The 27,366-nt window shown below is 36.0% G+C and overlaps 1 protein-coding gene across 10 annotated transcripts in view; it reads left to right on the forward strand.

Annotated features, from left to right (window-relative positions):
* Positions 1 to 27,366, forward strand: part of MLLT10 (MLLT10 histone lysine methyltransferase DOT1L cofactor) — a 199,945-nt gene that overhangs the window by 41,389 nt on the left and 131,190 nt on the right. For 9 of the 10 annotated variants that reach the window (XR_014022418.1, XM_081297164.1, XM_081297155.1 and 6 more), the window contains exons 4-5: positions 3,533 to 3,587; positions 15,285 to 15,394. Coding sequence is in view for 9 of the 10 variants with exons in the window: in XM_081297164.1 (XP_081153290.1) it covers positions 3,533 to 3,587; positions 15,285 to 15,394 (165 nt within the window). In the remaining variant the exon portion in view is untranslated. The remainder of the gene's footprint in view (positions 1 to 3,532; positions 3,588 to 15,284; positions 15,395 to 27,366) is intronic. The other variant, XM_081297162.1, reaches the window with a different exon arrangement.

A 27,366-nucleotide genomic window follows, 5' to 3' on the forward strand; every position in this document is an offset into this window, starting at 1 on the left:
ATTTGAATCCAGGGCCTCATGTATGAAAGGCAAATGCTTTACCATTGAGTTATGTCCCCATATCTCCCCCCACACCAATCTCTTGAAATATTTTAATTTGTAGATGACACAATACCTTTATTTTATTTATTTATTTTTATGTGGTGCTGAGGTGCTGAGGATCCAACCCAGTGCCCCACACATGCTAGGCAAGTGCTCTACTACCAAATCACAAACCCAGCTTCCCCATCTCTTTTTAAAACTTTTATATTGAGAAGTCGTCTTGCTAAATTACCCAGGTTGGCTCCCACATATCTGAGATTACAGGTATAAGTTACTGTGCCAAGTTTGTTTTATAGTTTAGAATGATGTTTTGTATTCTGTAGTGCTAGGGATTGAATTTAGAGCTTTAATCATAGTAGGCAAGTGTTCTACTACTGAGCTACATTCCCAGCTAGAACCAAATTATTGCTTTCATTTTATCAAGTGTTTCTTTTTTCTTTTTTGGTAGTTGTAGATGGACAGAATGACTTTATTTTATTTGTTTATTTTTATGTGGTGCTGAGATCGAATCTAGTGCCTCACACATGCTAGATAAGCGCTTTGCAGCTGAGTTAGAGCCCGAGCCCACGTGTGCTTGTTTTTGTTTTCTTCTTCCTTTGTCTTGTATTTTGGTTATTGTGTCTGATGACTGTGATAGATGTTAGGGCTATAAGTCATGAAATGAAGCTTATTATTTATCAATGAAAATAAACTTAATCGCATACATAACTTATTTTTTTAAAAAAGAGATTCTTTTTTTTTTTTTAACATAGGCCTTTTTTTTTTGTTCATTTGTTTATATGCAGTGCTGAGAATCGAACCCAGTGCCTCACACGTGCCAGGCAAGCGCTCTACCATTGAGCCACAACTCCAGCTCCTGCATACATAACTTATTGCTAATAATTGTTTTTTTGGAGTTCACCGTGTTGTTATGGAAAGTTCATACTGTACATTGGTGGAGGTGGTTAAGAGTAAATATTGGAGGCTGGGATATAGCTTAGAGGTATAGCACTTGGATAACATGCTCTAGGCCCTGGATTTCATCCCCTGTATCTTAGTAGATTAATATACATCAATCTGCTAAGAAGGAGGGTATAGGTAATTTATGATACCTAACCTAATATGGCGATTTTGAGATACTATCTCAGATGAAGTGTCTTGAAGCAAGGACCTGAGGGAAGAATAGAGGTTAGCCAGTTCATACTGTGCATTATTGGGGGTTGGTTAAGAGTGCACTGGAGATGTGGCTCAGAGGTAGAGTGCTTGTATAGCATGCTTGAGGCTCTGGGTTCCATAGCCAGTACTTAAAAACAAAGAACAAAAACCAAACAAACAAAAATTGAACAAACCAAAAAACATTGAAACTGATACTAAGTCATTGAAGTGGTCCTAAGAGACGGTAGGTTGGCTTGCAGAAGGGTAATTGTAGAGGTGAAGAGAGATAGTCAGGTCTCACCAGCATTTAGGAGGAGTAAGGGTAAAATGTGGTGACTAAATTTAAGGTTAGAAAGTGGGGTGTGGCCAAGCCTGGGGCCTTGCTGCACCCCTGTAATCTCAGCTACTTAGGATGCAGAATCTAGAGGATCACAAGTTTAAGGCCAACTTCAACAATCAATCTAGAGTTTACCTCAAAATTAAAGAAAAAAAGAAAAAGGGCTGGGGATGTAGCTCAGTGGTAGAGTACCCCAAGGTTCAGCCCTCCCTACCTAAAAAAAAAAAAAAAGGTAATAAAAAAGGAGGTGCTAAAGAGTTAAGTTGATAATTAGAAGAGTAAAATACTGGAAGAAAATGACTTAGCATTTTGATGTTTTTATTTACTATTTCTTACTCTTATTTTTCCTTGGTAATTTATTGTATACTATGTTGTATGCTATGAAATAAGATGAGATATAAATAATAGTGTGAGCTCTAGGAATATATTCTTCATAGTAAAGCAGTGTATTCAAACTTACTCTGTTATATTCTTTTTTATTTTTAAAAATTTTTTTTGAGAATTTTAATATTTATTTATTTTTCGGCGGGCACAACATCTTTGTTTGTGTGTGGTGCTGAGGATTGAACCCGGGCCTCATGCATGCCAGGCGAGTGTGCTACCGCTTGAGCCACATCCCCAGCCCATGTTATATTCTTTTTAAATCTGACTTCTTGACGATCTTAAAAAGAAATGGTAGAGTGGAAGAATGTGATCCACAATAATTTTTTTTTGGGGGGGGCATTGAATCTTGGGAGCTTTACCACTGAGCCACATACCCATCCCTTTTTATTTTTTATTTATTTTTTTGGTACCAGGGATTGAACTCAAGGGCACTTGGCCACTGAGCCACATCCTAACCCCTGTTTATTTAGAGACAGGATCTCACTGAGTTGCTTAGCGCTGTGCCATTGCTGAGGCTGGCTTTGAACTTATGATCCTCCTACCTCAGTCTCCTGAGCTGCTGGGATTATAGGCATGCACCACACCGAACCTGGCTTTATTTTTTATTATGAGACTGGGTCTTGCCAAGTTGCTGGGGCTGGCCTTGAATTTGTCATCTTCCTGCCTTAGCCTCCAGGGATTATAGGCATATGCCACTGCCTGGCCTGCATAACTTTTGAGTATCACATTATATGAGTAATAAATAAGAGTAACTAGAATAACATAGTTCTAGAGAGGAGGTCATTACATAAGTGAGATCATGCCTTGCCACTTTAAATCAACATTCTAAATTCTGGTTTGATCTTTTTTTTTTTTGTGGGATGGTTGTGTGCTGTCAATTACAATGGATTTTGTCTCTTTATTGTAGGAGAAACGAGACCTACTAGACTACAGTAATATTAACTGATCTTAGAAAGTAAATAGATATAAATAAATGCCAAAACCTTGCCCTAGTTTTATGTTGAGTGTATCTTTTTTGTTTGTTGTACTGTTTTTAAGAGGGGCCTTGCTATGTTGCCCAGGCTGGTCTCAGGATCCTGACTCAACTGATCCTCTTTCCTTAGCATCCCGAGTAGCTGAGACGTAGGTACATACCATTGTGTCTGGCCTTTTTTGTTTTTATAAATGTAAAATCTTAAAAACTGTGGCAGGATGTTTAAAAATAATATCATATTTTAAAGGAAGTTCTTAAACAAGGTGTGTTGGCACATACCTGTAATCTCAATGGTTTGGGAGGGTTACTAAGGTAAGAGGATAACAAATTCAAATCCAGTGGTAGTAACTTAGGCTCTAAACAACTTAATAAGAGCCTTTATCAAAATTGAAAAAAAAAATTTCTGGGGATGTAGCTCATTGTAGAGTGCCCCTAGGTTCAGTCCCTAATATCTGGAAAAGGGGGGAAGTTGTTAATCTGGTGCTCTAAGGAAAATCCCATATCATTAAGAACAGTTATTTTGTTAGGATTGTTCTGGAATATACTTGGCAACTAATACAAAAACTGTTGTTCCATGTTTTCATTGGTTTTGAAATTATAGGGAAGATATACTTTTAGTAATCTGAAATAATATCTTCTTTTCCTTTTCTTTTTCTTTTTAGAGATGTGAACTATGTCCCCATAAGGATGGAGCTTTAAAAAGAACAGATAATGGGGGTAAGTACAGAGATTTAAAAAAAAATTTTTTTTTTGGTAGTTGTAGATGGAGAGCATGACTTTATTTTATTTTGCTTATTTTTGTATGTGGTGGATCGAATCCAGTGCCTCACATGTGCCAGGAAAGCACTCTGCCACTAAGCCCCAGCCCAGTACAGAGAATTTTTGGGGGAAAATATTATTTTTAAAAAATATTGAAAACTATAGTGGTAGTTCATATTATTTTATCAGTGTTTACCACTAAAATATTTTTCATAGTAGTGGATGTATTTCAGTAATTTTTTGTAGTGACAGTTTTTTTTGTGTGTGAACAAACTTAAGCATTGGCTATTTCATGCTGAATGATCAACATACTTCATCAAAATCTTGCTTCTTTTTTTCTTTAAATAGTTTTTTAGTTGTCATTGGACTTTCTTTTTTTTTTTTAATATTTATTTTTTAGTTTTCGGTGGACACAATATCTTTATTTTATTTTTTATATGGTGCTGAGGATCGAATACAGTGCCCTGCGCATGCCAGGCGAGCGCTACTGCTTGAGCCACATCCCCAGCCCCCATTGGACTCTCTTTTATTTATTTATTATGTGAATTGAACTCGGTGCCTTACACATGCTAGGCAAGCGCTCTACCACTGAGCCACAAACCTTGATTCTTTTTTCTTTTTTAAAAAAATTTTTTAGTTTTATTTTTTAGTTGTTGATAGACCTTTATGCAGTGCTGAGAATCGAACTCAGTGCCTTACACGTGCCAGGCAAGTACGTTACCTCTGAGCCCCCGCCCCCGCCCCTCTTGATTCTTTTTTTAAAATGGGAATTATATTTGAAACTTTTGAACAATAATTTTTTTGAGGTACCTGGAATTGAACTCAGGGGCACTCCACACAGAGCCATATCCTCAACCATATTTTGTATTTTATTTAGACACAGGCCCTCACTGAGTTTCTTAGTGCCTCGCTGTTGCTGAGCTTGGCTTTGAACTCACAATCCTCCTGTCTCAGCTTCCTGAACTGCTGAACAATAATACATTTTTTATCTCTCTACACAGATAATGTTAGTAGTGAATGTTAATTTTAATACCCTAAAGATTTTTGTTGCTTGAATATAAAGAAATTCTGACTTGAGTCTCCTATATTAAAGGATGAACATTCCTAATCTGAAATGCTTCAAAGTATGACACTTATGAGTATCAAATTTGGATTTTGGAACATTTCAGATATTCAAATAGAAATGTTCAACTGGTAAAGTCTATGCAAATATTTCAAAATGAAAACCTCAAAACTGAAACACTTTTGGTCCCAGGCAAGCATATTAGAAAGACACTGAACCCATACTCATTTTTAAATTTCCATTTGTAGTTATCACAAGAATCAAGATTTCTTTCCATCTCAGTACCATTTTAAAATATGTAAACATGAATATATTAAGCCATGAGATACTATGAAAGTTAACTGATAGGAAACTCATTCCATGATAGTTTTCTACATCTTTTGAGATTATTTTTCCCCTTCATTATTTTGTCAAGAATTTTCCTGATTTATTTTTGAAAGTTATATTTTCTCAGAATAAACTCTTATCATTGTGGGGTCCAGTTTAATGGTTTGTTTAGGATTTTGGCATATGCTTGTTTGTTTATGTATTTCTTATTTTGTGATACTGGGATTGAACCCAGGAGTGCTTTGCTTTTGAGCTATATTTTGGGCCCTTCTCAATTTATTTTGGGACAAGATCTGGCTGGCTACCCACGGTGTGACTTCATACTTTTTTTTTCCGGGTACTAGGGATTGAACTCAGGGACACTTGACCAGAGTCACCTCCTCAGCCCTATTTTGTATTTTATTTAGAGACAGGGTCTCACTGACTTCCTTAGCCCCTCACTTTTGCTGAGGCTGGCTTTGAATTTGTGATTCTCCTATCTCAGCCTCCTGAACTGCTAGGATTACAGACGTGTCACTGTGCCTAGCTGGCTTCAAACTTTTTTTTTTTAATAATTTATTTTTTAGTTATAGATGGACTCAATATCATTATTTTTATGTGGTGCTGAGGATCGAACCCAGGGCCCCACATGTGCTAGGCCAGTACTCTACAGCTAAGCCACAACCCTAGCCCTGGCTTCATACTTTTTCATTGCTCCTGCCTTAGCCTCCCAAGTAGCTGGGATTATAGGCCTGTTCCACTGTGCCTGGTTGGCATTGAAGAAATTAATCTGTGACTTTCTTTCTTTATTACAGTTGTATCAGATTTTGATGTTAATGTCATGCTGGTCTCATAACAAGTGGGGAGGTATTCTTTTTGTTTTTTTGGAAGCATTTGTGTAAGATTGAAATTATTCTTATGTGTTTGGTAGGATTCACTGATAAATTTGGGTCTAGAATTTTCTGAAGGTTATGATTGTGGGTAACTTTTTTTTTTTTAAAGCTGGTTAAAGAATTTTTTTTTAAATTTTTTTGAGAGAGAGAGAATTTTAATATTTATTTTTAAATTATCGGCAGACACAACATCTTTGTTTGTACGTGGTGCTGAGGATCGAACCCGGGCTGCACGCATGCCAGGCGAGCGTGCTACCGCTTGAGCCATGTCCCCAGCCCCTAAAGAATTCTTTAAAATTTCTAATTTTTATTGAGGTTCGTTGTAGTTAGTTGGTTGTACTAAGTTTTTTTTGCAGTTCATTATTTCTTTATTTTTTATTTCATGGTGCTGGGAATTGAAACTAGGGATGCTCTATCATGGAGTTACATTTCCATTCCTTTTACTTTTTTTTAAAATACCAGGCATTGAACCCAGGGGCACTTACCCACTGAGCCACATCCCCAGCACTCCCTCCCCCACTTTTTTTTGAGACAGAGTCTTGCCAAGTTGTTTAATGTCTCACTAAATTGCCAAGGCTGGGTTCTAACATGTGATGCTCCTGCCTGAGCTTCCTGAGTAGCTGGATCCTACCTGGTTACAAACATGTTTTCTTTCTTTTTTATTAATTTTTAAAAAAGTTCTTTGGTATTTGGGTTTAAACCCATGGATGCTTTGCTATTGAGCTACATTCCCTGCTCTTTTTACTTTTTATTTTGAGATTGACTTTACTAAATTGCTGAGTCTGTCCTCAAATTTGTGATCCTTCTGCCTCAGTTTCCTGAGTCACTGGGATTATAGGAATGTAACACCCACCATGTGTGGCTGCAAACATGTTTTCTGTAAATGACATCCTAATGTTCACAGGAACAAACAAAAACCCAAAAAACCCACAAAAAACAAAATACCAATAGTTTTTTTTTTTTTTTTGAGAGAGAGAGAGAGAATTTTTTAATATTTATTTTTTAGTTTTCGGTGGACACAACATCTTTTTTTTATTTGTGGTACTGAGGATTGAACCCAGCGCCCCACGCATGCCAGGTGAGCTCAATACCACTTGAGCCACATCCCCAGTCCCTTTTTTTGCATCTTTATTTTGTTGCCCCCGTGCCTTGTGGAGGGTGAAAGTATGGAGCTGTCATCACTTATAGTAACAAGGCTTTCTTCTGGAATATCTCCTAAATGACCTGCCTGAGGCTGCTTTGCAGTTTTGTTGTTGTTTTTGTAGTGCTTAAGGATCAAATGGAGGGCTTTCTTCATGCTAGGCAAGTGCTCTGTCATTTAACCACATCCCTAACCAACTTAAAAAAAAAAAGTAGGAGTGTAGTATGTGAATCTGTACTTAATTATCATTGTCAGTTATTAATATACTATAAGTAATTGTATGTGCTATACTTTTATACTACTGGTAGCATAGTCAGTTTCTTTAGCATTGCCACAAATGTGAATATTGCATTTTATTAGGACATTATGATCACTGTAATTTCACTGGACAGTATGAACTTTCCACCTGGATTATAATGTTGTGGGATCATGGTCATATATATGGTTTGTGGTTGACAAAAATGTCATATTAAAATGTGAGTATTATGAGCTTAAAATACTTTTTTGTTGTTGTTGGGGATTGAACTCAGGGATGCTTAACTACTGAGCTACAGCCCCAGCCCTTTTTAATTTTTTTTTTTTTTTTTAATTTTAAGACAGGGTTTTGCTAAATTGCTTAGGGTTGTTGCTAGCTGCTTATATTGGCCTTGGACTTGGCGCTCCTCTTGCCTCAGCCTCCCAAGTTGCTGGGATTACAGTCATATACCTCCATACCCAGCTTAAAAATATATGTAATACCCTTACACTACTGGACATTATAGCTTACTCTCATGTCATTGTGGCTGAGAGTATGGTATCATATGTTGTTAGCCTGGTAGGAGCTCAGAATTCAAATTTCTACTGAAAACATTGTTTTACACCTTTGTAAAGTTAAAAACTTGAAGTTGCACATTTGTAAGTTGGGGACTCTGTGTTTTGAATGAGTATCCTTTGTGGTAAGTAGCTTCTCAAGATTTTTTTTCCCGTGTGTGTGTGTGTGTGTGTGTGTGTGTGTGTGTGTGTATGTGTGTGTGTAAGGGAGAGAGAGGGAAAGAGAGGGAGACACACTGGGAATTGAGCCCAGTGGTGCTCTATTACTGAGCCACATCCTCAACCCCTTCTGTTATTTTTAAAAATCTTGTGATAGTCTCCCTAAATTTCTGATTCTGGCCTTGAACTTGAGATCCTCCTGCCTTAGCCTCCAGAGAAACTAGGATTATAGGTATGTGCCCTTATACCTGACTTCCCTTGACTTCTTCTTCTTTTTTTTTTTTTTTTGGTGGTGCTAGGATTGAACCCATGGCCCTGTACATGCAACTACCAACTGAGCTATATCCCCAGCCCCCTTGACTTTTAACATTATTATGTGTTAGTGTGGTTGCCTTTTTGATCTTTTTCTTGGTATTTTTTGAGTCTCTTGAATATATAGATTCATGTGTTTTTTAAAGTTTTGGGAAATTTGGGCTATTATTTCTTTTTTTGGGGGGGGTTTAGGATCTAAATTAGGAATGCTTTCCTACTGAACTATATCACCAATCCTTTTAATTTTTTATTTTGAAACAGAGTCTCACCAAGTTCCTGAGATGTTCTCAAACTTGTGATACTCCTGTATCAGCCTCTCAAGTCACTAGAATTACAGATGTGTGGTCCTATGCTAGGCTTAGGCTATTATTTCTTTATTCTCTCCACCCATTTTTTTTTTTTCTGCTTCTCTACTCATGGGAATTTCATTATACATATTTTCACTAGGAATGGTCCAAATTTGCTGATTTTTATCCTTGCTTTTTTTTTTTGTTTAGTGTATTTTTCATTTCAGTTATTATGAATTTTAGCTCTAGAATTTTTATTTTTTTCCTTCTTCCCCTTTGCTCCTCTTTCTAATCAAAACCAGAGCCTCTTGTATGCTAGGCAAGTGCTCTACTACTGAGGTGTGACACAGCCCCAGCCCTGTTTGGTTGTTCTTTCTTTTGGTACTAGGAATTGAACCCAGTGGTACTATGGTACTCTATCACTAAGCTACATAACTAGCACTTTTTTTTTTTTTTTTTTTTTTTTGAGATAGAGTGTCACTAAGTTGCTCAGGCTAACCTCAAACTAAAGGTCCTCCTGCCTCAGTCAGGATCCTAAGTAGCTGGAATTACACACCAAAGCCACTAGATCTGGCTAACTTCTGTTTTTTTTTTTTTTTTTTTTTTTTAAATTGATATTTTGCCCTTTGAACAGATATAAGATAATTATTTTAAAGTCTTTGCCTAGTGAATCCAGTGGTGTGTTTCTGGGGTTATAATTTCTATTAATATTGTCTGTAAAATAAGCTATACTTTTTCTTTGCATGTTCTGTAATTTGTTTTAAAGTGTGGATATGTTTGGCTGGAGGTACAGCTCAGATGTAGAATGTTTGCCTAATATGTGCAAGGCCATTGATTTGATCCTCATACCAACAAACAACTAATTTGGTAACTCTGGAAGTCAAATTCTTCTCTCAGGGTATTGTTTTGTTTTTTATTGTATGCTAAAGCCATTTTTTAAAAATGTCTGCTAATGTATTTTTGTAAAGTGTGTGTCTTTGTCATATGTAGTTACTGAAGCCTCTTTATTTTTGCTTTGTCTTCATTTAAGTGTTTTGACAAAGATTTCCTTGAAAATCAGGTGCTGAATAGTAAAAAAGAGAACAAGAAAAAAAGAAACACCCTGGCTCACTTTTGTAGCTCTGCTGTGTGCTGGGCTTTTCTTCAGTTTTGAGTCTCTTTACAACTCTGTCCTAGCCTTCACTCCTGCTTGTCCTATGTCCCAATTCCATCTAGAGATGAAAGTGAAGGATCTTCTGAGGATGAGTCTTGACTTGGACATGCCTGTGGCTCTCTGTATCTCCCAGTATACCCAAGTGTTTTTGAAAGGCACCAATTTCCCAGAGAAGATTTCTTTCTTGTTTTTCCTTGAAGGCTTTTGATACTTTAAATGTAACTGTAAACATTCGCTCCAGAATTCTTTGGTTTTTCTCTGCCTTTCACTGATTTTTGAGGGCCACTTTTCTGTCCTGAGTTTTGAGAAAGAAGAGTGACAAGCACATTGCCCCAGTCCTTTGGTAGTCTCCAGACATTTTGAAACAGGAATAGACACAAAGGAATAGACACAATTCTTTTTTTGGGGGGGAGGGGGGTAAGTGGTACTGGGGATAGAACCCAGGGCCTTGAGCATGCTAGGCTTGCACTCTCTCATTAAGCTACATCCCTAGGCCTTTTTATTTTTTCTGAGGTAGGTTCTTGTTAAGTTGCCCAGGATGACCTCAAATTTGTGATCCTCCTGCCTCAGCCTCTGAAATAGCTAGGACTACAGGTTTGTACCACTGTCCCTGGTATAGTTCTTTTTTTCTTTTTTGTATTGGAGATTGAACTCAGGGGCACTTAAGTACTGAATCACATCCCCAGCCCCCTCTTTTGTAAATTATTTAGAAACAGGATTTCACTGAGTTGTGTAGGCCTCGCTAAATTGCTGAGGCTGGCTTTGAACTTGTAATCCTCCTGCCTCAACCTTCCTAGCTGCTGGGATTATAGGTGTGTGCCACGGCACCCATGTCAACACAATTTTTTTAAAAAAATATATATATTTTTAGTTTAGATGGATACAATACCTTTATCTTATTTATTTATCTTTATGTGGTGTTGAGGATCTAATCCAGGATCTCACACATGCTAGGCAAGTGCTGTACCACTGAGCTCCAACCTCAGCCCTTGACACAATTCTTTATACATAATAGTTAGGTCCTTCTGAAACCAGTGACCAGGGTTCCACACTGGGAAACTCTGGCTACTCTCTTCTTCCAGATATCCTTCCAACCTAAGGCTTGCAAAGGTCAAGGGAAAGTGAAGATGCCAAAGATTTCCTGTCATTTTTAAGGTGCCTTTTTCTTAAATTCTAAAAGTTGTCATTTTTCTTGGTTACTGAAAACCTTTTACTGTTTTCCAGGGTTCTGACGAAATAGTTTCTGAGAATTTTTGCTTGATTTTACCTAGGAGTTGTATGTTCCACTATGCTGTAGTGAATCTGGATTTCATGTATTCCTATAGATCTTTTTTGAGCTTTGTTCTGAGGTATGGTTAAGATCTGTGGGAACAGTTTGATATTTTGGGCCTGCTGCTATGATTTATCAGGTGGGTCTGCAATAGTGTTTGATCTAAGGGTAGTTATACCCTACTATTGAGGCAAGACTTTCCTGAATATTCTGTCCAGTGCTTTATGATTATGAGTTTTTCCAGTCTGGTTATGGGAATGCAAACTATTTCTGGCTGTTTGGGCTTGATGGCCATTATTCTGTCTAATTCTTTAGGAATGGCTTTTTTCCGACCTCAGATAATTTCTTTATACGTGTACATGCACTGATCGATACTATGATGAATATTTAAATGGTTCCTCTGCATTTCTCTAGGGTTCTCTTTCTGAGAAGTTTTCATTTTCTGATCTGCTAGTTTTAGCTGTCTTGATTTCATCAGTCTTGGCTTCATCTATCTAGACTCTTAGAGTTTCCTGTGCCATGAACCTAAAAAGTTCTGAAGATAGTAAATTGGGGCAAACTTAGAGCTTACCTCATTTATTTATTGCCTTTCAGTCTCAATCACCATTACCTGATATTCAATGTCATGCATATCATTGTCTCAGGTATTTTGTCCATTTTTTTGGATTGAGAGCGTGTGAATTGTCTTATACAGAGAAGGCTAAATTTGGTCTTTGTTAAGCCACCTTAGAGCTGTTAACATTGATTTTTTTCCTCTTATACTTTCATTTCTTCTTTTCTCCCTTCCTTTTGATTAGTCTTTAGTACTGTTTTTAATTAAATTAACAGTATAACTAATTACTGTTGCATTTGAATTAAAGTAATTGCATTAAATTGTCCTTTTGGCCATCTCTTTATTGTGGGTCATGTTGCCTCCCCTCCCCAAACCAGAGCGTGGTGTATGTGAGGCAAATGCTGTGTTAGAGCTACATGCCCTAACTCTGTTTTTCTATACACATTTATTTATTTATTTGCCTGTAAAATACACATTTAAAAAATTTGTTCTTTTTAGATATATATGACAGAGTATATTATCCGTTACATGGAATATAACTTTTCTAATTAGGATTCCATGGTCGTGTATTCATGTATAAGCATAGGAAAGTTTTGTTTGGTTTATTCTACTGTCTTTCCTATTTCCATCTCTCTTCCTTCCCTTATTCCCCTTTGTCTCATCCAGATAACTTCTATCCTCCCCCCTTATTGTGGGTTAGCATTCACATATCAGAGAGAACATTCATTCAGCCTTTGATTTTTAGGGATTGGCTTATTTGATTTAGCAGGATAGTCTCCAGTTCCATCCATTTACTGGCAAATACCATAACTTCATTCTTCTGTATGACTGAGTAATATAAATATATAAATACTTCAGTTTATATATTACATATATGTTATACTTTACATACATAATTTACTACAGTTTATATATTATAATTTTGTATACCAATAACTTTAGTTACTGTGTGCATACTTCACACAAGGTGTAGATTAAAACTGTATAGATATCATTTACCATGTTCCTTCCTTGATCTTTTTTGTAATTTTTTTTTTTTTTTTAAATAGGAGCTTGTTAAGTTGCTGAGGCTGGTGTCCAACTAGTGATACTCTTGCCTCAGCATCTTGAGTTGCTGGAGCTATAGATGTGAGCCTGTTTTTTTTGGGGGGGTGAAGGAGGGTGGACAGTACCGGGGATTGAACTCAGGGGCACTCGACCACTGAGCCACATCCCCAGCTCTTATTTAGAGAGAGAGTCTCTCTGAATTGCTTAGAACGTTACTTTTGCTGAGGCTGGCTTTGAATTTGTAATCCTCCTGCCTCAGCCTCAGGAGCTGCTGGTATTACAGGCTTCTCGGCGACATGAGCTTTTTAAAAATAGTTTTAAAATGTTAAATCTACAAACATCAAATACCCTACCAAGGGCTGGTGATATAGTTCATTTGGTAGAGTGCACAAGGTCCTGGGTTCAATCCCTAGCAACCCCCCCCCCCCAAACACAAAGACCCTACCAGACAGTGTTTTATTTTCATTTATGTGTGTATATATGTGTATGTGTGTATGTATTTTATGGTACTGGAGATTAAACCCAGGTATGCTCTACCACCGAGCTACATATATCCCCACCCTTTTTAAAGATTAATTTTTAATTTAAAAAAATTTTTGAATTTCCCTAAATTACTTAGGTCTGTGTTAGGCTGCATTTTTCATGTCTTCTGTTCCCTTTCTTTTGTATTTTTCATACTTGTATCTTGTTAACATCCTAGATATTTTTATTTGACCTATTTTTCTTGCCCATTAATTCTGTTTTCATCCATATTCAAACCATTGTTAATCTCCCACCTATTGATTTAAAATTTGTTTTTATTTCTAGAATTTTTATTTTATTATTTTTTTAAAAATATATATAGTTCTACACGGACTCAATATCTTTATTTTGTTTATTTACTTTTACGTGGTGCTAAGGATCGAACCCAGTGCCTGACGTGTGCAAGGCAAGCACTCTGCCTGAGCTACAACCCAAGCCCGTAGAATTTTTATTTTTTATGTGTAGTTTTCTGTTCACTACATCCATTTTTAATTTTGTCTTCTGTATAATTTGATCATAATAAAGATACTTATTGGGCTGGGGTTGTGGCTCAGAGGTAGAGTGCTCGCCTAGCATGCGTGAGGCGCTGGGTTCGATCCTCAGTACCACATACAAATAAAGATGTTGTGTCCGCCGAAAACTAAAAAAAAATATATATAAAAAAATATTGTGTCCACCTATAATTAAAAAATAAATATTTAAAAAGAATAAAGATACTTATTTTAAAATCTTTATTTGATAACTCCAAAATACATAACTTTTGATTTTCTTGTTTCTGCTGGTTTTCTTTCTTTCTTTTTTTTTTTTTTTAAAGGGAGAGTGATGGGGGGGGGGGAGAGAGAGAGACAGAGAGAATTTTTTAATATTTATTTTTTTTAGTTATTGGTGGACACAACATCGTTGTTTGTATGTGGTTCTGAGGATCGAACCCGGGCCGCATGCATGCCAGACGAGCGCACTACCGCTTGAGCCACATCCCCAGCCCCTTCTGCTGGTTTTCATTCATGTTGTTTCATCTCTCATCTTTGGTTCTTTTTATTATTTTGGAATTCCAATTAACACATTGTAGAAATTATTTGTAGGGAAATACTCAGGGAAGATATATAATTACTTCTTTTCACAGGTTAGGGGTACTTGTTCAGGGTTACCTTAGTTACGTGTTAGAGTTTGAGATGATAAATGCCCAGGAGTAGTCTCTTTGAGGACCCATGTATTTTTAGTTTATTCCTTCTCCTGGCTTGTGTCACATATGAAAGTGGGGAGAGCTTTACTTCTTCCCTTTCTGTGTTGGTTGTCTGTACCTACCTTACTGGAATTTCATTCTTTTCTAGTTTTTTGGTGTACTTAATTGTGACATCAGTTCTTAATACCTTCAGTAACATTTTAAAAATTAAATGTTAAATTTAATATCAGTCGTTCACATCTCAAGTGACAATTTAAAATAGTAAAATGAATGTTAATATTCAAATTGTTGATGTTAACGTGAAAATAAAAATTTAATGTTAACACTTAAGATTAAGATTAAATTACTAATTTTTTTGTGGGGGGTATAGTGCTGGGCATGAATGGGTGGATGTACCACTGACCTATATCCCTGCCCAGCAAAATATGAAAACTTGTTTTTTTTTTTTTTTTTTTAAAGAGAGAGTGATAGAGAGAGGGAAAGAGAGAGAATTTTAATATTTATTTTTTAGTTATCGGCGGACACAACATCTTTGTTTGTATGTGGTGCTGAAGATCGAACCCGGGCCGCACGCATGCCAGGCGAGCGCGCTACCGCTTGAGCCACATCCCTAGCCCTGAAAACTTGTTTTATAAAACTTTTTTTTTAAGGTGTTTTTCAGAAGTAGTGTTGATCTGAATTAGTTTGCCCTTAGAAGAATTATCAGTGTTAGCATCTGAACTTATAAATGTTTTCCTTTATTTATGTTACTATGCATAATTACTGTAGAAGTGGTTAAGAATACTTGGTTAATAGTGGTTTGACTATTCTCATGCATAACTAAATAATGAGAATTTGTTAATGCTATGCATTTCCTTAGTCATTTTTAAGAAATTTTTTTAGAGAGGTAGTGATTTTATTTTTGATAAAACTTTTAAACAAATAAACTTTTGTTCATTTTTTTTTTTTTTTTTTAGGTTGGGCTCATGTGGTTTGTGCCCTGTATATTCCAGAGGTACAATTTGCCAATGTTTCTACAATGGAACCAATCGTTTTACAGTCTGTTCCCCATGATCGATACAATAAGGTACAGTGGATTTTATTTTGTTGCTATATGAATATTTATTTTTTGTTCTAAAACTAGATGAAAGAAATTTTTTAAATTTTAAACTTAAAGGCCTTTTCAAATTTTGTGAGATTTAGTAAGATATAAAATTACTATCCCGAACTAGTTATTAAAATGTTACCAAGACTGCAGAAGTGTAAAACAGATAAAAAAGACATGTTACCTTTTATTCTTACATAGGTATTTGTTATTCTAGTGCTTATGGGATTTTTAAAAAATATTTGTTTTTATAGTTGTAGTTGGACACAATACCTTTATTTTGTTTGTTTTTATGTGGTGCTGAAGATTGAACCCAGTGCCTCACGGTTGAGGCAAGCATTTTACCGCTGAGCCACAACCCCAGCCCCCCCAGAGTAGTAAATAGAACGATAAAGACAAAAATATTTTAAAATCTTCCCATTCAGATTCTCTTAGATTTTTTTCTGTGCATCTTTGCATATAATACATATACTTGTAAAATATTGTTTTGTTTGCTTTAGAAACTTATTAATCCTGAACATCTTTTTGTGTCAATAAATGATTTTTTGCTGTATTTTTAGTGTATAGTCTGTAATGCAGAGAACAATTAGATTCAATAAACTATAGTTTAAGTAGCCTTCATTATTGAAGGGCCTAGTTTGGTGTATGGTATGTAGTTTACATAGTTTGAATCCGTGTGAAAAGGAGTGAACAGTTTGTCCTCCAAAATGCAATTGGAAACTTAATATTGTTTTCTGTAAAATTACTCATCATTTCATATCATGTTAAGTGCATTGTATATAATTATGAAAAATGCTATTTCTGTAGTTAAGAGTGATAGTAAAGATTTTGAATTCTTTTTATAGGCCTTTCATGGTTAATTATCTTATGTGCTTATTTATTTATTTTAATATTACAACTTTATTCCCTCAAAGTGTTGCATGTTAGAAATAATATTTCTTTGTCGTATGTATTTGCTGTATATATCTTTTTGTTCAAAATTTAGTAGTGGCTTTAATTTTTTTAAAAATTATTTTAATGTACCAAGGATCAAATCCAGGGCCTCAGGCATGCAAGACAAGCACCCTTTTACAGAACTATGCAACCCCCCTGTTGCCCTAACATTTTTCTCCCATTTTTAATTTTATTAGTGCATTATAAGTAAGTAATGGTGGGAGAAAGTATTTTTTCTTTTTTTAACTTTCATTATGTCTCCAATTTTTATTGTTATTAATCTAGCAGGTTAAGTTTTTGTAGCACAGACGTTTATTTATTTACTCATTTATTTATTTATTATTTTTTAGTTGTTAATGGACCTTTATTTTTTTAATTTATATGTGGTGCTGAGAATTGAACCCAGTGCCTCACACATGCTAGGCAGGCAGTCACTCTGCCACTGAGCCACAACCCTAGTCCCTAGTATAGAAGTTTAAAACAAAGTTTTTTTCCCCATACTAGTACATAAAAATTTTTATTTAGTGTTTTCTACAATAATTTGAAAAATATTTGTTTTTCCTTTGAATTTTGAAATAATTTCGAGCTTATATGTAAGTTGTAGGAATAGTACAGAAGCTGTTCCCCCTTAAGCCATTTGAGAGTAATTTACCAATATAATATCCTTTCACCCCCAAATACTGTGATGTGTATTTCCTATAAAGAAGGGTATTTATTCCAAGGTCTGGGAATGTGACTTAGTGGTAGAGCACCTGCCTAGGAGGTCCCAGGCCCTGGTTCAAAAAAAAGAGTATTCTTCTTTATAACTGCAATATAACCATGAAGATCAGGAAATTAACAGCAATGTATTATTGCTGTCTGATATTGACCTCATTCACATTTCCATGGTTTCCCCCAGAAATATTCTTTATAGCAAAAAGATTGCAATTTACATTTTTTTGGTGTCTTTTACTCTCAAATAGTAATTCTTATCTTTCCCTTACTTTCATAACTTTGATACTTTTGAATGTATAGTTTATAGTAGTTTTGTAAAATGTCTCGTTTGGCTGATGTTTCTTCATGATTAAATACAAATTATATGTTTTTGACAGGAGTATTGCAGAAGTGATTCGTGTTTCTGTTGCATCCTGTCAGGGTGTGGTACATGATTTTGTTTTTTTCCCATTACTGGTGCTGTTACTTTGATCACTGGTTATGGTGTTATGTGTCAGTTTCCTTCAGTATCAGGTTGATCTTTTTCCCCTTTATAATCAATAAGCATTTTTTGGGGAAGTAATTTGTATGTAAATATCTTGTTTCTATGCCTTCTGTCTTTTTTTCACCAATTTTAGCATACCTTGGTATTTTTTGGCTTAATTTATGCTGGTGATTAATAATAAGTGGTGGTTTCTCAATTCTGTAATTTCATTTACATTTGTCAGTTAGCATTTCATTATAAGTAAAAACTTTCTTCTCACTGATTATAAGTATAGACATATGTGTTAATACTTTATTTTAATGTCTTATATTTATTTTAATGGCTTATATTGCTGTAATTTATGTTGATATTCATATTATCTCAGATTTGGCCAGTGGGACCTCTTTAAACTGGCTTCTGTGTCCTGACATGTTCCTATCATTCTGTGAGCATTCCCTTGTGCTACAGTATATTCCAGGCACAACTTGTATCATTCCCATTCTAGCTCTGGAATTACTATTTCTCCAAGGAGCTTTTATTGCTTTTTAGGTTAAGAATGATATTTAGAAAAAAAAAAATGATATTTAGAAACCAAAGTGGACACTAGGTGTGCTTATTGTTCTTGGGATGTTGCTAGTCTCAGGCTCTCTCATTTGTTATAATTAGGAAGTATATGCCTGTATATACATACAGAGATATAACTTTTACACAATTGATATATTATTTCTGTGTTTATATATATTGAATAATGTGAGGTCATAGTCATAATTCTGATACAGTATATGAATATATATACACATACACATCTGTATGTGTTTTTGTATCCATTTCTATATAGTGAGATCTACGAACATAGTGACTGTCTAAATCCAATTCGACAGCACAGGGTTCATATTAATTTTTTCTCATATTGGGGCTGATCTCAGAGAGAAACTTGACTTTTATTATCCTAAATAATTTATTTGATTAGGCTCTCCTATATTAATAAATATTCTGTTGCTGCTACTGCTTGATACAGGTGCCTTTCTCATCTCATTTTCAGGTTCCACACCCTGTTTGAGTTTGTTGCTGCTTTCCTGCATGTCAGGCTTTTTCACTTTTTTTTTTTTTTGGGTACTGGGATTGAACCCAAGGCCCCCTCAATTACTGAGTTGCACACCCCGCAACCTCTAGAACTCACCTCCCTCCTGTTCTTAATTTTTTTTTTTTTTTTTTTTTTTTTTGAGACAGGGTCCTGCTAAGTTGCTTAGGGCCTCACTGAGTTGCTGAGGTTGGTTTTAAACTTGTGATCCTCCTGCCTCAGCTTCCCCAGTTGCTGGGATTACAGGTGTATGGCACTGTGCCTGGCCTTTTTCTTTTTTTTTTTTGTGGTGCTGGGATTGAACCCATGGCCTTCTGCATGGGAGGCAAGCAAGCACTCTACTAACTGAGCTAAATCCCCAGCCCATGGCTGGCCTTTTTCACTCTTTTAGTGATTTAACAGCTTCCATTCTATGACTGACTTCTCCCCCTTTTGGTGTTGATCTCTTCACCTTGCTCTGACATCACACTTACCTCTCTACCTCTGCTTCTTTCATGGGAACAAATCCTATTCAGGCTGTGACACTTGTATTAGACTGCCCTTTTCTCTGCAGCATGAAGAGACTTTCCTTTCTTGGCTGTACCTCATGGTTTAAAAATCAAATATTCAAGAAAGAATGGAAGATTGGGTTGTGGCTCAGTGAAAGCACTGGCCTGGCACGTGTGAGGCACTGGATTCAATCCTCAGCACCACGTAAAATAAATGTGTCCATCTACAATAAAAAAAAAAAATTAAAAAGAAAAGAATGGAAAGGAAGGGTGAAAGGAAGAATGAATTATTCATATTTAAATTTTTTTATCAGTCTAGAATTAATTTTAGAGTATGGTGAGATGTGTCTAACCTTTTCTCTGCCACCTGGTTAGTCATCTTTTTCAATCTGTTTTTTATAAAGTGATTTGAAATACTGTTTGAATCATTACTGAATTCTTGGGTATATTGCTGCACTTTTTTTTTTTTCTGTTCTGTGGATGTGTCTATTCATGTCCTGAAATCACATTATTTTAAATTTATTATGTCTTTATGTATTTTGGTACCTGGTATAACAAATATTGTCATTTACTTTTTCAGATGAACATTAGGACTAACAAAAATGCAGCTTCAATTACATTAGAGTTACATTGAAATACTCTTTTAGGGATTAATATATTTTTATAATATGAATCTTCCCTTTAGAAACATGGATTTAGCAGGGCATGTTGATACACTCCTGTAGTCCCAGCGACTGGGGAGGCTGAGGCAGAAGGATTGTAAGTTTAAGGGCAGTCTCAGCACCTTAGCAAGGCCCTAACTGACTCAGCAAGACTGGAGACTTAGCTCAGTGGTAAGATGCCCCAGGGTTTAGTTCCCATTACAAGGGAAAACAAACAAGCAAGTAAGCAAGCAAATAAATAAATAAATAAAATAAAAAGAGCTGTAGAAATATGGATTTGATTTTTCTTCTTGCTTTTTTCTTTTATTATACTTTTCTTATACTTGATTGCTCTTTATATTTGTAGATATATTTGCTGTAGATAGTTGGTATTGTTATAGTTCATTAGAATACGCTACCTTATGAGTCAGGTGCAATGTGCACTCTTATAATCCCTGTCTACTTGGGAGGCTGAAGCAGTAAGATCCCAAGATTGAGGCCAGCCTGGGCAACTTAGAGATAGACTGTTTGAAGAAAACAACAAAAACAAACAAAAAAATTTCACCTTAGTAGTAGCTGGGTATGTTGGTACACACCTCTAATCTTAGCTACTCAGGATGCTGAGGCAGGAGGATCTCAAATTCAAACTGAGCCTGGGCAACTAAGACAGAGATAGACTCTGTCTTTTTTTTTTTTTTTTTTAAAGAGAGAGAGAGAGAGGAGAGAGAGAGAGAGAGAGAGAGAGAGAGAGAGAGAGAGAGAGAGAGAGAGAATTTTTAATATTTATTTTTTAGTTCTCGGCGGACACAACATCTTTGTTGGTATGTGGTGCTGAGGATCGAACCCGAGCCGCACGCATGCCAGGCGAGCGCGCTACCGCTTGAGCCACATCCCCAGCCCCTAGACTCTGTCTTAAGATAAAATGAAAAGGGCTAGAAATGTAACTCAGAGGTAGGGTGCTTGGGTAGCACGCGTGATGCCTTGAGTTCAATAATCTCTAGCACTGTACACCCAAAAACAATTAGTAATGTTCTGTTCATATACATTTTATATGCCTATTATGGGGCATGCAGTTCTGAAATGATAAGAATGGTTGAAAAATTAATTTTTGAGCTTTGGAAGATATCAATCCATTTTTGATGATAGTGAGGGATAATTTTGGATGTATTTATTTATTTGTGTTGGGCATTGAACCCCTGGCCTTACATATGCTAAACAAGGACTTAACCACTGAGCTGTATCCTCAGCCCTGTTAAACTATCTGCATGTCAATTCCATCTGTAATATTCCTTTTTTTTTTTTAAGCAGAGGATTGAACTCAGGGGCACTTGACCACTGAGCCACATCCCCAGCCCTATTTTGTATTTTATTTAGAGACAGGGTCTCACTGAGTTGCTTAGCACCTCAATTTTTGTTGAAGCTGGCTTTGAACTTGTACTTATCCTGCTTCAGCCTCCTGAACCGCTGGATTACAGGAGTGTACCACCATGCCCGGCCTGTAATATTCGGTTTTTTGTACCATTTTTTTCCATCAGATTTTTTCTTTCTCTGTCTCTCTCCTTTTTTTTTTTTTTTTGGCAGTACTGGGGATTGAACGCAAGGCCCCATACATACTAGGGAAAGCACTTTATCACTGAACTATTTGTACCCTTGGCCCTTTTTATTTTATTTGATACAGAGTCTCACTAAGTTGGTTAGGCTGGCCTGTAATTTTTGATCCTGTTGCCTCAGCATTCCGAATTGCTGGGATTATGAGTGAGTTTCTCTACACTGGCTTTGATTTTAATGATAAAATGATTTAATGTTCTTTGCATACTTACTGAGAATTTCCTGTTTATTTGCAGTAAACTAAAAGGGTATTAATTCATGAGATTTTTGAAGGGTACAATTCTTTTAAAATATTTTTTTAGTTGTAGTTGGACACAATACCTTTATTTTTATGTGGTGCTGAGGATCGAACCTGGTACCTCGCTGGTGCCAGTTGAGTGCTCTAGTGCTGAGCCACAACCCCAGCCCCAAAGGGCACAATTTTTTAAATACATGGTTGTGGTAATTTGATCTCATGAGAAACAGATCCAGAGATATGTATTTGTTGAACTACTTCTTGTTTTTTCATTGTATTGTTATATAATGTTCTGGAACATTGGAATAAGAGCACAAATTATTAGTTTATGTCAGCTTAAAATCCATTTGCACAAAATCGAGTAAATTGTGATATGTGTGAGTTTGATTTTAATACTACGTATAGCAAAGTGTATCAAGTTGCCAGGGAGACATACTTTGAAGCATGTCAGATTTTTTTAAACTAGTGATTTTAAACCTTTTTTGAATCTTCAAGAGTCTAGCAAAATATAAGGAAATTTTCCCCAGAATAATATATATTCCAAACACATAAATAAAACTCTCTGGGGGAGTATAGAAATATTCCTGATATGGCCTCAAACTCTCATTTCTCAATAATGATGAGGATTTCCAAATTTTAGATTCTCCAGGTAATATTTAAATAAACTTAATAAAAAATGTAGCATAGGGGCTAGGGTGGTGGCCTGAGTGGTAGAGTGCTCACCTAGTATGCATGAGGCACTGGGTTCTATCCTGCATCACATAAAAGCAAACTAATGTATCCACCTAAAAAAACTAAAGATACATAAATAAGTAAATATTTAAAAAAATGTAGCATATAAAACATTTGTAATATTTTAGGGCTAGGGTTGTAGCTGAGAGGTAGTGCACTTGCCTAGCATGTGTGAAGCACTGGGTTCAATCCTCAGCACCATATAAAAGTAAAATAAAGATATTGTGTCTACCTATAACTAAAAAGTAAATTTAAAAAAGATACTATTTAAAAATTTGTAATATTTTAGTATATTCTTTTTTTTAAATATTTATTTTTCAGTTTTTGGTGGACACAACATCTTTATTTTATTTTATGTGGTGCTGAGGATTGAACCCAGCGCCCCGCGCATGCCAGGCAAGCTCATTTACTGCTTGAGCCACATCCCCAGCCCCTAGTATATTCTTTTTGATCTGTAATATCTGTAATAAGAAAAAAGGTATAATTATGCCAGATGTATAGATGTTATCTTTGATTCTTTGCTTAATTTTGAGTTAGTAAAACTCCATCTAAGCCAGATGCAGTGGTGTATGCCTGTAATTTCAGCGGCTTGGGAGGCTGAGGCAGGAGGATTGCAAATTCAAAGCCAGCTTCAGCAAAAGCAAGGTGCTAACTCAGTGAGATCCTGTCTCTAAATATTAAAGTACAAAATAGGGCTGTGGATGTGGCTCAGTGGTCCTGTGCCCCCTATGTTTAATCCCCAGTAACTACCCCCCGCAAAAAAAAAAAAAAAAAAAAACAAAAAAAACCTAACTCTAATGTTTGTGCCATAATTTGCTTAACCATTCCCATATTACTGAACAAGGGGGTTGCATCCAGCTGTTTTTCACATATTAAATGAAAACACGAAAACAATCTTGTTTCACTGAAGTTCCCCCCCCCCCCCCCCCCCGTGTTTTCGGTTCTTCTCTGGCTAGAAATAGAATTATTGGATCAAAGGCTATTTCTAAAGTACTCATAATATTGCCTCATTTCCCCCCAGATTCATACAGTTGTTTATAACATGAAAATGGACATTTTTACCATACCATTGCCTATACTGAATTATTATTTTAATATTTATTAATTTGATAATTGAAAAATAATACACAATTTGTGTGTGTTTTACTGGGGATGGAATCCAGGGCCTCATGCATACTAGGCAGGTACTCTACCACTTAACTACACCTGCAGTCCTCACTTATTTTGTTTGCTTGTGAGGTTATTAGAATAGTATTTGTTGTGTATTGTCTGTATTTTCTTTGCTCATTTGTCTCTTAAACTGTAAGTAAGCTTGATCTAAGTTTTTGCCCATCTATATCAGAGGTACTTTTCTACTTTGCCTTTTAATTTTAGTGACTTAAAGGGAATATTCAGTATTCATCTATACACATTTATACTTTATAGGTTGTGTGTGTGTGTGTGTGTGTGTGTGTGAGAGAGAGAGAGAGAGAGTGAGAGAGAGTGAGAGATATAGAGATGGTATGTCAGACATACTGAGTGATAGAAAAGAAATTGAATTTTTTAAAAATGTAATTCTTGTTAACTAGGAATATATATTATGTGCCATATTATAGTGTTGTTATTCATATTTTTCTGCACTTGTACTGGTGATATAATTCTCTGTGAAACAACAGACCTGTATACATAGGTGAAGAATAGGTATACAGGACTAAGAAAATTATATCACATTTGCATCGCTGATCACTGAAGTTCCAGGAAATCAACACAGGGTGTTAACTACAATCCTTGTTATGGCTCATACTCCACAGATGGTTAACATCTAATATCTCCTGCACAGTGTGAGACACATAAAGCTTTCACCTTACAACTTCTGCAGTTTTCATAATCACATGGAAGATGAAAGTGACTTTGTTCATTGTCAACAGCTATCTTTTAAGGAGAAAAGTGCAGTTACCATAATGGTTACATCTGTAGCACTAAAAACCTAAAAGCTGAGATGTTAACCATGTAAAAGATTGTCATAAGTTAATGTCTTTTGTGTCATAATATACACATGGGTCCTTGATCTATTCTTTTTTGATGAAGAAAACAGTGAGGATCACTTATTTGAATGTGTTGACAGTTTTTCTCACAGCTCTTGGAACATCTCTGACAACACATTACAGCAGACTTGGTCTCTACCTTGTATCCCATCCTGCAGCATGGAGGTGCCTTCACAGTCATCTTCTGTACTGCTGGATTAGGCATTGTGTTCTGTCAAAAATTTTTTTTTCTCAGACAAATTAATATAGAGTATAAGTAAATATTATTAATTTGCTAGCAAGGAAAGTAGCAAGGTGACAACAGAATGTGCAGGGTTATGGAGTGTATGGAAATGAAGGGATTATGTAGTTGGGAGATAGAATGACTGATGTTAGGTAATATTTTAAAAATAAGAAAACATGAGGTTTTATTTCAGAGAGTCATATGAATATGTCTATTTGTATATGTCTGTGATTACAGTGGGTAGTGGCGTGATCTGAGATGCCAGATAGACAACAAGGCATCTAAAAGCAAATATTAAGGATACATTTGCATCTGAAATTGGGACATTTCCCAACAGTGATGTCCAGTATGCCCAGGTAATAGAAAACCATGAGGGTGTCATATAGAAACTAGATGCAGAGTACATCTACCAACATGTACTTACTTTGATCAGGCTGCTACTGCTGGTGATATTTCTCTGGCTACAAAGTTGTGCTATAGTTTGTCAGTCTTTTCTCACCTTCATTATTGGTCAGTTTTATTTTTCTCTGAAAGCATTACCTAGTCTGGAACTGTAACCACCCACATTTCTAGAGGACATACCATATAATATCTTCACAGATATTTGACAAAAGTCAAAAACTTTTTTTTTTTCCTTTTGGTACCAGGATTTGAACTCAGAGGCATTTGACCACTGAACTACATCCCCAGCCCTATTTTTGTACTTTATTTGGAGACAGGGTCTCACTGAGTTGCTTAGCACCTCGCCATTGCTGAGGCTGGCTTTGAACTTTCAATTCTCCTGTCTCAGCCTCCCAAGCCACTGCGATTACAGGCATGTGCCACCATGCCTGGCAGAACAACAACAGCAGCAGCAAAACAAAACAAAACAACAAAACAAAAAAAAACAACTTTTTTTTTTTCCTTTTTTAAATGACATTGGGTGTTGAATCCCAGGGGCACTCTACTACTGAGGTACAGTGTTCAGCCTTTTTTATTTTTTTGAGACAGGGTCTCACTAAGTGGTCTGGAACTTGAGATATCCTCTGCCTTGTTCTCTAGAGTAGCTAGGATTATAGGCATGCAGCACTGTGCCCAGCTGGGCATCTTTTCATTAGTCAGACATTACTAGTTTTTAGGTCCTGCTTGCCCTATTCTACTATGGCCTCATTTTAACTTGAATTTGCAATGCTCTTCTCTCCAAATAAGGTTGCTATTCAAGCTACTTTACATATCTTTCTTAGGGGTCACAATTCATAATGATCTGTCTTCTGGCTATCCCCAAATTCATGTTCTTCCAACATGCAAAATATATTCCATTCATCCCTACATTCCCTAAAATTGTAATTCATTTTGGCAGCAACCCTAAGTCCCAAATCTTATCTAAAAATAATAAACTCAAAAAAATCTCAAATCTCTTCTTCTGAATCATCTAAATTGGATATGAATAAGACTTTGGTCTATCAGATTTCTTTCCATCTGTGAACCTTGAAACGTAGAAAACAACAGGCATAGGATAGACATTATTAAATAGATAAATTGGAAGGGTAAAAGTGGTCAAACCCAGTGCCTCACATGTACAAGGCAGGCACTCTACCACTGAGCCACAGCTCCAGCCCAGTCTGAACCATTTTGATATGACTCTGTTCTAGAACATTGTTTTTTATATTAAAAAGGATATCAAAGGATGATTTTTGTCTTTAAATAGTGAAAACTTTTAGGCTATGAATTTGCCTTGATATAGGCAACTTAATGTCTTATGCTTGACATTTTATTTAGATGATGTTTTGTTATTTGGGAACATTTTCTCAATAATCCTATTAGTTCACATGTTTTCTTGACCAAGTCGCTATTTAGTGAGAGAATTATCACATCATTTCCTCCCTCTTTGCTTCATGTGCCTTAGGGCTTTGCTGTAAGACACATATATGATTGTAATTGTTATATCTTAATCTGATGGATTAGTCAGTCATTGACCATTTTATTATGATAAACACTATATTTAATAGCATTTTTTTTTTAAAGAGAGAGTGAGAGAGGAGAGAGAGAGAGAGAGAATCTTTAATATTTATTTTTTAGTTCTCGGTGGACACAACATCTTTGTTGGTATGTGGTGCTGAGGATCGAACCCGGGCCGCATGCATGCCAGGCCAGCGCGCTACCGCTTGAGCCACATCCCCAGCCCCCTTTAATAGCATTTTTATTTGAAAGTTCCTTTTGTGTTATAGAGTGATAGGCACTCAGCTGTCTTGTGCTTGCTGTTTTTTATGATATATCATTTTCATCCTTTTGTACCTGTTTGTACATTTGCATCTAAAGCATGCCTTCTGAAGATAGCAGTAAGGTCTTTTTTTTTTTTTTTTTTTTTTTTTTTTGGTACCAGCAATTGAACTCAGGGGCATTCAACCACTGAACCCCAGTCCTATTTTGTATTTTATTTTAGAGACAGGGTCTTGTTGAGTTGCTAAGCACCTCACCATTGCTGAGGTTGGCTTTGAATTTTTTTTTAATATTTTATTTGAAGACAGGGTCTTTTAAGAGAGAGAGAGAGAGAGAGAGAGAGAGAGAGAATTTTTTAATATTTATTTTTTAGTTTTCAGCGGACACAACATCTTTGTTTGTATGTGGTGCCAGGCGAGCGCGCTACCTACCGCTTGAGCCACTCCCCAGCCCTGGCTTTGAATTTATGATCCTCCTATCTCAGCCTCCTGAGCCGCTGGGATTATAGGCCTTCAGTTTGCCACTGCACCTGGCTGACAGCAGTAATTTTTGTAATCCAGAGATTTTGTTTGAAAATGTCTTTTTATTTTTGTAAGGTGTCTTCGCTAGATAT

The sequence above is a fragment of the Spermophilus citellus genome, assembly GCF_964194105.1.
Source record: "Spermophilus citellus genome assembly, chromosome: 6".
NCBI lineage: Eukaryota > Metazoa > Chordata > Mammalia > Rodentia > Sciuridae > Spermophilus > Spermophilus citellus.